The sequence below is a fragment of the Dendrobium catenatum genome, unplaced genomic scaffold (assembly GCF_001605985.2).
Source record: "Dendrobium catenatum unplaced genomic scaffold, ASM160598v2 fragScaff_scaffold_1061, whole genome shotgun sequence".
NCBI lineage: Eukaryota > Viridiplantae > Streptophyta > Magnoliopsida > Asparagales > Orchidaceae > Dendrobium > Dendrobium catenatum.
Window position 1 is genome coordinate 2,578,025 of NW_021319523.1, and position 12,088 is coordinate 2,590,112.

The 12,088-nt window shown below is 33.6% G+C and overlaps 1 protein-coding gene across 1 annotated transcript; it reads left to right on the plus strand.

Moving 5' to 3' along the window:
• Window positions 1-241: 241 nt before the first annotated feature.
• Window positions 242-4,382, plus strand: LOC110092392 (serine carboxypeptidase-like 27). Its single transcript, XM_020816913.2, has 9 exons — window positions 242-721; window positions 815-910; window positions 1,006-1,098; window positions 1,185-1,270; window positions 1,366-1,629; window positions 1,835-1,962; window positions 2,044-2,139; window positions 3,741-3,846; window positions 3,962-4,382. Exons 1-9 carry the CDS (start codon window positions 358-360, stop codon window positions 4,103-4,105), a joined length of 1,377 nt encoding a protein of 458 aa, XP_020672572.1. The 5' UTR covers window positions 242-357; the 3' UTR covers window positions 4,106-4,382.
• Window positions 4,383-12,088: the final 7,706 nt, after the last annotated feature.

Here is a 12,088-nt window from a genome sequence, read left to right on the forward strand (position 1 = left end):
TGCAAAATAAATCAATACGGCTCACTCTCTCGCTCTCTTCCCCCCACGTGTTCCACTCTTCATCTCGTTTAACAAGTAACAACCGAAGAAGAAAGGTCGATGTCTAGTAGAGAACAGCACAACATAATTACCGCAGTTAATTCTCTAATCTGCTCTAACCGAACATTGAGTACCTCAGATTTCGAAGAGGTATAGAGTTATAAATCAATTTTTGGAAAATTGCAATTTCCATATCTAATTCAATCAATATTAAGTAATTACTTCCGAAAAATGCAGCTCTTTTCCTCTTATTCAACGCCTATAAACTCCTCTTCCTCCCTCCTGATCTTCCATTGACCGCCAAGACAAAAAGAGCCAATGGCCGCTTCCTCTTTCTATACTTTACTGGTTCTTTTTGTCGCAGTTCATGGATTGGCGGCAGTGATCACCACTTTGCCGGCACAGCAGAAGCTTGACCAGATCGATCGTCTCCCTGGCCAGCCCAGCGTAGAGTTCAACCAGTATTCTGGATATGTCACTGTGGACGCAAACGCTGGTCGAGCACTCTTCTACTGGCTTCTTGAGGCTCCAGCGGCATTACAGCCGGCCCCGCTTGTTCTGTGGCTGAATGGCGGCCCGGGCTGTTCTTCCATCGCCTATGGCGCGTCCGAGGAGCTGGGACCTTTCCACATCCACTCCGATGGCAGGACTCTCTATCTCAACCCCTACGCCTGGAACAAAGGTTGGTCTTAGAAAGAGATCTGTTCAGATTCGACTCAAATCAATTTCCTTTACCTTAAAATTTTCATCTTTTTTGGGTTTATTTTTGTGGCAGTGGCTAACATTCTTTTTCTGGAGTCACCGGCCGGGGTTGGATTCTCCTATTCCAATAGAACCTCGGATCTCTATACAGCTGGAGACCAGAGGACAGGTTGTGTGTGTTTCAAAAATTGGTCTCGAAAATTTGCTATTTGAGAATATTCTGGAATCCATTTCTCTTTTCTAAAAGTTCTTCCTTTGATGAAGCGGTGGATGCTTATACTTTTCTCGTGAATTGGTTCGAAAGATTCCCCCAGTACAAGTTCAGGGATTTCTATATAGCCGGGGAAAGCTATGCAGGTGAGCTGAAAAGGCCTTAGTCTTTAACTTCTTCCCTTCGCGTTAAATAATCCATGACCTGTGCTTGCTTCTCTTATCGTTCTCAGGCCACTATGTTCCTCAACTTTCTCAAATTGTCTACCGAAAGAATCAAGGAGTTCAGAGCCCTAGCATTAATTTTAAGGGGTTCATGGTATTTCCCGATTTTAATTGGGTTTCTTAACTTAGCTGTTTAATTGAAGATTGTACTTTGGATGTTTTTCATGTCCCCTATTATGATTCTTTTAGGTGGGCAACGCTGTTACTGATGATGATAATGATTTTATTGGAACTTTTGAGTATTGGTGGACTCATGGGCTTATATCAGATACGACCTATAATGGCCTGAAGGCTGCTTGCCTATCACAGTCATCGGAGCACCCATCGGAAGACTGCTCAAAGCTGCAAGATGCTGCTGAAGAAGAAATGGGAGATATTGATCCATACAGCATATACACTCCTTCTTGTAACATCTCTTCTTCATCTCTCAAGCGTAAATTGAGAGGTCACTATGTTAGTCCTCACTTCCCAGCTCTTAAAAATTTAATGTTAAAATCTCCCAAGATTTCGCAGTTTCAATTTGAATTTTTTTTATTTTATAATTCTCTATTGAAATATGCAAAATTATGAAAAAAAAAAAAAATTCTTGCTCCAACTTCATCTGTTGTCAATGATGAATATGAATTCATTTGTTTGTATTCTTTTTTATTTAACTCAGCCTTGGATGTCGAGAGCTTATGATCCCTGCACAGATAGATACGCCCAGGTGTATTACAACCACCCTGAAGTGCAGAGAGCGCTCCATGCCAATGTCACAGGGTTGAATTATCCTTGGGAAGACTGCAGGTTTGTTGTTCAAGACTTTAGTATGTTGCAATTTCTATTGTAGTTTCAGTTCAATAAAATTTCTTTTTACTTATTTTTCAGCGACATAGTTGGGCCCTATTGGAGTGATTCACCAAGATCTATGCTTCCTATATACAAAGAACTTATTGCAGCCGGTCTGCGGATTTGGGTTTTCAGGTATTAAAAATCGTTAAAACATTCATCAAACATAGTTATCCACTCACTACATTGGTGAAATGCAAGTATTGTGAGTGTTGCAAGTGGGTATTATAGCATTGGTGAAAACTTTCAGCATTGAGAAAGACAACTAATTAATTATTTTAACACTGGGAGAGAGTTAAGCCAACAGTACTGATGGGCGTCTTTTATGTATCTTGGAATTTAGGCTTCGTTTGGGATGGATTTTTTGTTGCTTCTTGAAGCAGCTTTTTAGTTTAAAAATTAAAATTTATGTACTAAAAAACTGCTTAAAGAAGCGGTAAAAAAGCTATCCCAAATGAAGCCTTAGGCTTCATTTGGGACAGCTTTCTTCTGCTTCGAAAAGCGGTTTTCTAGTAAAAAAATTAATATTTGTACTAGAAAACTGCTTTAAGAAGCAGGAAGAAAGCCGTCCCAAACAAAGCCTTAATTGGATGCTAAAAGCTTGCCTTGATGCCTTCCTAAACAGAATTGTGCTTTTCTGAAGATTCATGGCATTACACTCTTGCTATATATTGCAGAGTTTCTGTTATAAATAACATCCTAATGTTCTGGTGTGTAAACAAGTAGTGTAAAGAAAGAAAGCAATGTCAGTAAATCATTTATTAGGTATGGCATCCAATTGTGACTTTTCAAACCTATAACATATGTCAAAAGGGAAAGAAATATAATTGTTAAGTGTGGGAAAATGAAAGAAGTGCAGCATATACTATACTTGAGGCCAGAACGCAAGCACTGAAACATGGATTCTATTGGGAAACACGATTAAAAGAGAAAAAATCAGGGAATTATCTTGCTACTATAGAGATGTCAAAGGAAAGTTAAAAGAGCACTAGAGAAGCATATCAAGCCTGGTAGGGTTCATCTTATTGATCTCTACCACATTTAAATTGTTTCCCTTAGTTAAAATCCAAGTTGGGGCAGGGTGAAGGGCGGAGATTATTTGAGGAATAGAAAATTGGGAAGAGAGGTCTCTCTCTCTCTCTCTCTCTCTCTCTCTCTCTCTCTCTCTTATTTGAATCAAAATGTAAGTTGGGTCATCTAAACTGCATCCATTGGGCTTGCTGTTTAAGGATACATTTCTAAATACATAGGCAGAGGAAAGGCCTTCCCATTCCAATGCAGAATTAGGATTTCAAGTGAGGGGAGAAAGGGTGTAGTTAAAATTTGTGAAAGGCAAAGCTTCTATAATGTATTTAATTGTAAGAGAAATTATGATAAAAGTTTCAAATTATATATAGTTACATAGAATTTTTTCAAATCTAGAGGTGGCAAAAGCCTCCTCTAGTTGCCCAGTTCCCACCTTACCCTCTTGTAAATAACACAGTTGCAGGATTATGACCCAATGGACTCAATTCTTGAAACAAATAGTTGAGGTAGTATAAATTGCATATGGCCAGTCTTTAGCCTAAATTGAAACTTCCACATTAGTTACAGGTAATAACTATGCAAGCTTCTTATCACAAATTGACCGAGCTGAAGTATATAGCAGAAAATCTGGTTTTTATTTCTTAATATTTTAAAAGCATTTTTGCAGTTTTTCCATCTGTATTTCCTGACTTTTGCACTTAATCCTACAGTGGTGACACTGATTCTGTGGTGCCATTGACTGCAACTAGATATTCAATCAATGCTTTGAACTTGACAACACTCACTGACTGGTATCCTTGGTATGATCATGGAATTGTAAGTCGAAAATTTAAGCTCCTTGGAGCTATTTCACTGTTTATTCCACGTATTATTTTCTGATTAGTCTTATTTGCTTAAAAGATTTTATTGCTTGGTGTTGATGATCTGTTAGGTTGGTGGATGGAGCCAGGTCTATAAGGGCTTAAACTATGTGACCATCCGCGGAGCAGGTCATGAGGTTCCCCTCCATAAACCCCGCCAAGCTCTCATACTCTTTAAGCATTTCTTGAAGAATAAGCCCATGCCATCTGTGTAATCATCTTATAAGATTGAAGATGGTATCACAGTCTTCAGTTATTTCAAATAGTTGTTGGTAATTCTTCCATTTTATCTGTTCATATTTCCATTCTTCCAGCTATATAAATCAAGGCTGGTAAGGAGTAATAAAAGCTTTTAAACCTTTTAATCCTGATTTGATTGTATTCATATTTACAGGCCAGATGTGGGATTCGAAACTGTAAATTTACATTTTTATATGATTCTAAACAATCATTCAGAAGGCCTTATTTGGTCCTGCCATCTATCTGATCAAAGCATATCCTCTCTATATCATCAATGACACAATTTAGTCTTGGAGTCTGTTTAGGAGAAAAAAACTCATTAAACAGCCTTGATTATCTTTTGATTGCTTGAGGGAAATAAACAATTCAAACAAATAATGGTTCATTTCATTCACTTAGCAGACACATGTAGAAGCCTCCCACTTGGCATTATTTGCAATTACATCATTAATTTGGCTGATCATAGTACTGCTAATATTCTTTTTCTATACTTACACCGCCACATCAATGGCTTTATTTGGGACAACTTTCTTATTGTTTCATGAAGCAGTTTCTTAATACAAAATTTTAAAGTGCTAAGAAACTGTTTCATAAAATAGGAAGAAAATTATCTCAATTGATATCTAAATGACCATGTTAGAACTAGTAGCGCATTAAATTCCTTTTTGTGGTTGTATAGAATTGCGAAAAATATTTGGAGATGTTTTGATTAAATAACTAATAAATATCCTTGACTTAGAAAAAACAGAGTTTTTTAAAGTAAAGTAGGACAGTGGGTAAGGGAATAGTTGGAATCAATCAAAAGGAGAAGCATTGATTTTTCCCCTCATGATGCGCTAGCATTTGGCTTTTAGTTAAAATTTCTTCCATCTTCTGTTCGTCATTTGCGAGCCAATTCTGGTTCTGGTAGCACGTCTTGATGACATATCAGGTTCTCTAATTGGCTTGAAGGGACAGCCTAACTTTGTTTTTCTCTTCATCGTCGCAAGGAAATGACATTATTGTTATTTCAAGTAAGCAATCATTCACGATTTTTAAGGCTTCATTTAAGATGACTTTTTTACTATTTTTTGAAGTAATTTTTTAGCACAAAAAATTTTATACTAAAAAGATACTTCAAAAAGTAACAAGAAAGTCGTCCCAAATGAAGCCTAAGAGGAATTCGGTCATATGCATATTCATGTAAGACATTTATTTACAAAGCGACAAGTTCACCACAAGAATAAAATAAGAGAAAAAAAAAGTAGAATAGAAAATGAAAATGAGAGAATATCGACCCCATCCAAGACTATAAAGAAATATATGATAATCAGGAAAATATACTTTCAGCATAATAAAGCACTTGAGTTAGGAATACCTTAGTGAAAGAAGTCTCCTGCATGCGGATTTTTATTTGGTCCGGTGCAAGGACCTAGAGGAAGGTTCGGTTTTGCCTAAAAAAGTGCAAATACCGAGTTTTTTGAAAAAATACCGAGTTTTTTGAAAAACTCGGTATTTGCACTTTTTGACCTATTTTTGCCTAAAACCGAACCTTCCTCTACATCCAGTGAAAGGACCTAATAATTGCTCCCTGCATGCATGTATTTTTTAAGGACCTTAAGAGAAAAAAAAAAAGTAGAGTCATAAAAGAGATGAGAATATGTTCCTTATAATTCTTACAAGTGTAATCTACTTGTATTCCATGACCTATAAGAATGCCTGTAGTCTCAAGCACATTGTTAAGAATCTTCTTGATCAAGAAAGCATAGTTGATAACAAAACTTTTAAACCAAACAAGCTTATTCAATGCACAATAGGCATATGAGACTGAAAAAGTAGTTATAATTGTTTATTAAAAAAAATAATCTTTATACATCTAATAATGTGCTGCACTTTGATTTATGAATGCAAATGTTAAGAATTTGTTGTATGCAGTTGTCATTACTATATTGTGGAAGACTGCACCAGTGTAAATTTTTAATAAAGTTTCCAACTTTTGGCTTTCTTATTACAATCAAGTGAAGGTAAGCCAAGGCCACCATCATCCCTAGGAAGAGAAATGATTTCTTAGGAAATTGTGTGTAATTTATATAATGTCATTGCATGGTTCAAGGACTCGAATTAATGAGGCGAGAACGAACAATCGTATGGTTATAACATTTCTTTTAGAATTCAGTCATAGCTTATTATCTACATTCCAATTAAAAACTGAAGAGACTCTAACATCCTTTTTCATCAAACTACTAATACAATCCTCACATCTTAATTATTTACATAAACTAGAAATTATCGACTTTCATTTGAGCGTCATCTTTTGTAGACAAACTCCTACTTTTCAATCATTTTAACTTATCATGAGATTTACTTGAAAAATTAGTTTAACAGTTTGAGTTTACATGATAAACTTAGTAGATAATCAAGCATGTAGCATAGCAATTTTAAATACATAAAATGAACATTTTGTGGTTTTTATGCTTTTATTATTATATCAATTTGTATTATATTCCATGTATAATAGTTAAATATATAAAATAAAACATTCATATTTCTTTATCTTTCTTATATAGCTAACATATGTATCTTCTTTTATATATTATAAATTTATAAGATATCTTTCACATAACTTACTTCTTATTTTATTTCATTTATCTATTTCTATTTGATATTTATTGTATTTTCATTATCATTTTTATTAGTACATGAGCACCATCTAAATGTATAATTATTTTCATTTCTATTTACAATGCACGGGTTGTTGTTTCCCCAGCCAAAGCCATATGGGGGTTAACTCTTCTAATTTGCATGCTTGCATTTTTTCTATATTTTAATTCTTCCATTTTCATATGAATCATCATTGAATATTTTTTTTTCACATTTTATAGTAATCTATACATACAATTTATTTGTATAGATACATAAGTATTACACTATAAATCTCAGTAGTTCAATCATTTTTTTTTTCCAAATTTGTTGCATATGTGATATTTATTGTATCATCTGTGCTGCAATAATTACATATAATGATAATTCACATTTTCATTTCCATTACTCTCTCAATTAACTCAAATAATATGCAATAATTGTAATACTTACAAGAGAAGGAATTGTAATAACACAAAAAGGAATTGAAACTTGAATAAAAACAATTACATTATAATTACCCACTTTATTTTCTTCCATTCTTCAATCTCCTTATGATTCTCGTGCTTGATATAGACTTCAAATTATTCTTCTCAGTTCACTTATAAAAATCTTTCACTATTAAAATTTAAACAATAATATCTTATTTATCACTAAATTATGGTTCCTAAAATACAATACAAAAAATTGAATATCTTAAATATCATAAAAAACAAACATACATTTTCCTCCACAATTTACGGTACTATCATTAATATAAAATTACCTCACAAAAAGTTTTCTTCTAAATGAACTTTCCCTTCCTTCACTGTCGCAACATAGTTTATGTCACTTGAATTCTTCATATCCACAAAAAATTTTTCTCCTTAGATTAGATAAATAATAATATAATTATTTTATCTAAGTTGAACAAATAAATTGGTAAGGGATAAAATAATCCACTATGTAAAAATAAAAAATAAATAAATTTGTAATTTAACACTTACTATTTCTTCCACCATTAGAGAACGGAAGAACTCCAAAATCTCAAATGTATTCACTTTCTCTTTCGAGTTTTCTTCCTTTACTTTCAGAGCAGACATTCTTTGATGTTTTTATAAACTATTTCATGGAAGGAATTATACAAAAATGAAATAAAATGATAACCAAACCTCATTTCTTCTTCCTCTCGTTTTCTACCTTTCCTTCTGACTTTTGCTTCTTTAGTGATAATGAACGAAGAGGAGGAAGTTATTCTTCTTGAAGAGTCATTTACTTTCACCCCCGTACACATTCATTATCTTAGAACCGCAAACTGATGAGCCCACCAAAAGCCTGCTGCAAACACGCAACTTCTGCGCGAACCCTCTGTCTGGGTCTAATGTTCGCATAATGATCCGACTGCTGAAAAAAATAGGTCGGTTCAACAGTTCAACTGAATTGGCCAGGTCTATATATCACATATAAGCCCCTTGCAGTGAAAGAAATTATTTATGAGGGTAGTTAGTTTCCTTCTAAACCCTTGATGAGTAGAGGCATAATAAAACTAATAGTAGACATAGTTTTAAATCGTGAATCTAACTAATTGAAACATGTCAATAAATAATAATATTCTTCTTGTACCCATTAAGCCAAGATCGAAGTCTTTCAATAATTTTAGAATAATTTTTGGTATTTAGTTTTGATAAAGTAAGGGAAATATCAAGGTTATCCTAAGGCAGACAGCAAGAAATGCTTGTTTTCGATATTAGTAAAGCAGACACCAATGCAACTTCTCTCAACCAATCGAAAGATAACACCTATAATAAATATTATAAAAGGGGATAATAAATATCCGGATCTTATACTATTTTTAGAGTTGAAGTACCCCTTAAGCTTTGCATTTATCACCTCAAAGAAATAAATATTTGAAGTTCACTCTTCAAAATGCAATTGACAAAAGTAGATGTAACGCCTAAATCAAGACTCAAATTAAGGCGAAATTATTACGTGTGGTCATTGGATGTCGTTCGGATGCGAATCAGGATGCACCAGATCACCAATATTTTTTGTACCATCTCTGTGTATCACTGTATATCGGGTGATATGGCGTGTCCTCATTGGCATCCGAACAATCCTGTGACCGCACATAATAATTTCTCCAAATCCAAAAATATGTTGTAGGGAAACTAATGGTTAATATTGTCGAAGGCTCTTTGGAGATTAATTTTAACATCTAAACATTTAGATGTGTTGCGTCCTGGAATATTTGCGGCGGAAGAGAAATATAAAGTTTAACGTCTTATCTTTATACGATGATCCAACACACAATCAGATAAAAGAGATGGTGCAATATACTACTATTATAAAAGGGGCTTGAGTTTCCTTCCTCCGGCAAATCTTGTTCATCCATTTACTTATTTTTTAGTTATCTTGGCCGTCCATTCTATTAAAAATATTTAATAAATCAAAAAATTTACATAAAACATTATTCGTATATGACTCTTCAATTTCTTCCTATAAAACGTTTATTCATTCATTTATTTACAGACGTTATTTTAAAATCAATACTATACTACTATCAAATCCCGATCGTTCATTTCATTCGTTTAAAATGTAGCCTAGCTCATCGTTTTTTTTTTAATTGTTCGGCTACAATAAAATGAGCGTTTCAGTGCAGTTAAAAAAATATTTACATGTTCGATTTCAATACCCAAGCGTTTTTGCCCCGATTTGTTGTCCGTTCCCAGCGAACTTTTATTCTATCCAGTGAACGTACGCAGAGGAAGGTTTGGTTTTAGGTTTGGACGTTATTTCAAAAAACTCGGTACAGGCACTTTTTTGCCTAAAACCGAACCTTGATCTGCGTACGTTTACTGGATAGAATAAAAGTTCCCAGCTTTAAGGCTCCGCGTGAAGAAGTTTTTTGAAATATTAGGTGCTTCTTTGGCTTTGTTGTTCCTGTTGGAGTCGCTTATCCTTCGTCTTTGTTGTTCCCGTCGGCTCGGAAGTCGCATCGAGAGTTCCCTGTGAAGGTAACATTATTTTTCAAGCTTTCGTTGTTGTTGTTCGCTCATATCACTCAGTTCACACAATCTGTAATCCTACAGCTCCCATTTGTAACTTACAAAGCTCTTAAATAGAATAGGTTTTTCACTTTTCTTCTAACCCTAACCGATGCGACTTCGCTCCACACTCTCGCTATGTTGATTCTCTGAATTATTGAACCAATATGAAGGTACTTTGTTTCCCATTCGAGATTTACAAACAAGCAGAAAGAATTCAGTATTTTCATTCTGTCCATTGACATTTTTGGAGCTGTGTAGAGATTGTTAACCATTGTTGTTTTATATGTAACGAATCCCACCACCGGTTGTCAGAAGAAGCTCGAGATTGATGACGATAAAAAATTGTATGTTTTTCCTTGTAAATTAATTTATTCTTTGTAGGTCCTGGGTTTTGTGTTTTAGATGATGCTTCGTGTGATTAATTTACTATGGCATTTTGTGTTTTTTTGCTTGCGTTTTTCTTGAATTATTTTTTGAAGCTAGAACTCTAATGTCCTTTTCGAAGGAGATTTTTTTCTCTTTTGAGAAACACATTTTGTGTTTTTTTGCTTGCATTTTGTGGTTAATCGTGCATGATAAGCGCTGCTTGTCTTGCTCTGGGCATAGGAGCGATTAATCTAAGCCGTCCCTTGCTTATCTCAACTTAAATTTCCCTAATTATCTTTTTCATTTTAATGATTCAAAGAACTTCCGCCCTTCGCCCTTATAATTGTACGTTCGACAAAAGTCCAGTGTGTTGACTGGCATGAGACCAAGGGTTAATTATGCAAATTTGAAAAAAAATACAGGAACAAATGTTTGAATTTGCAATGGGAAATAGCGTTTAATTTCTTTAATATTTTTTCACTTTTTGGAAGATGAATTCAACCATCGAAACCTTTCAACAACAGATGATTTGATTCCCCATAAGATAACCATCGCATGTGTTCTATTTCTCCCTTATTAATATGTCAATAAATATTATGAAAGCTTTTTATTTGTGTTTGCTTTCTTTGATTTCACCACTTTCATTTTTTTTTTGCTTATATTGGTCTAGCTAGGAATGAAACTTTTTTATCAGCTATTTGACTAGGCATTGGACTATCTGCCATTCAATTACCATCCCTAATACATCAACTTTATTAGTTTTTTTTCAATGATTTAATATAGATTTTTTGACTTCTTATTTTTCATTAGTTTTAAGAAACAGTAAGAAAATCATTCTAAACGAAATCTTTTTCTTTTTTTCTTCATAATCCTTCAACAATACTTATATATAATTAATTTTTACTTTTTATTGTACATATTCTAATCAATGAAGTTTATTTTAGATTATATTATCTTCTGTAGATATCTTTATTGTCATCCCCCCTTCAATGTATATATTCCCCTATGTATTATTTCTGATTTAACATTCATCTTTAACATACTTAAACACTAGATGCTTTGTCTTTCTATGATTATTGACTGACATGTCGCTACAGTCAAAGAATTCTTTCTATAAGCTTTCAGAAAGAAAAGGTGGCCGTGTCTCTTACATGCCATGCTACTCTTATTTGACCTTGTTATGCAGTAAAAGAATTCTTCAAGTAAAAGTTTTATAATCTTCAACATTGTATCTTATTTAAACAATTTTCACCAAAGTTCTTAACTTAGTGTTGTTACTGAATTTAGAGCTGTTGATTATACGTTGAAGAACATCTTTTACATGCAGTTGTTATGCTCTTTTGTTATTGTGAGTAGCATGAAGTATATGCTAAGGTTTGCTGCTTTCATGGGTTCGCTCAGCCGTCTTCCTGATGAAAAAAAAGGGACTAAACTACAACAACACAATTCTACTTAATCTTATTTATTATTGGGAATCTTATTCCATTCAAGTAGATTGTTTTAGTTCATGGTGCATTGACACCTTTGCGAATGTATCGTGGTTAGTTCCTTTGTTTACTAAATGAAGCAGTAGTACTATTTCTGATGCTTTCTTGGGGAAGGACATTGTAAGATAATCATAAAGAAAACATCAACCTGATTATTAGATATCATTCCCAATATGAAAATTTAACCATTTATTTTTTATATTGAACCCATATTACTTCATCTTTTATTTTTAATTTTTCATTTCATATTCATATTAACAAAATTTTATTCATGCCTACATGTTCAAAAGTTCACATTAATTTTATAATTGAAATTTTATTCATTTTCATTAATAAATTCTCATCATAGAATTATATATTCATAGCATTAATTTTAAGTATGACGAAGAAGGATTCATGTAGCCGACCCCACATAGTGGGACAAAGGCTTGATTTTATTGTTGTTGTATTAATTTTAAGT

What these genes read in the sequence shown, in the direction of transcription:
- LOC110092392 (XM_020816913.2), top strand. Translation starts at nt 358, where the DNA reads ATGGCCGCTTCCTCTTTCTATACTTTACTGGTTCTTTTTGTCGCAGTT. An exon ending in AGCCGGGGAAAGCTATGCAG is followed by an intron (nt 1,099 to 1,184) that starts GTGAGCTGAAAA and finishes TATCGTTCTCAG; the next exon opens with GCCACTATGTTCCTCAACTT. An exon ending in CTGCGGATTTGGGTTTTCAG is followed by an intron (nt 2,140 to 3,740) that starts GTATTAAAAATC and finishes TTAATCCTACAG; the next exon opens with TGGTGACACTGATTCTGTGG.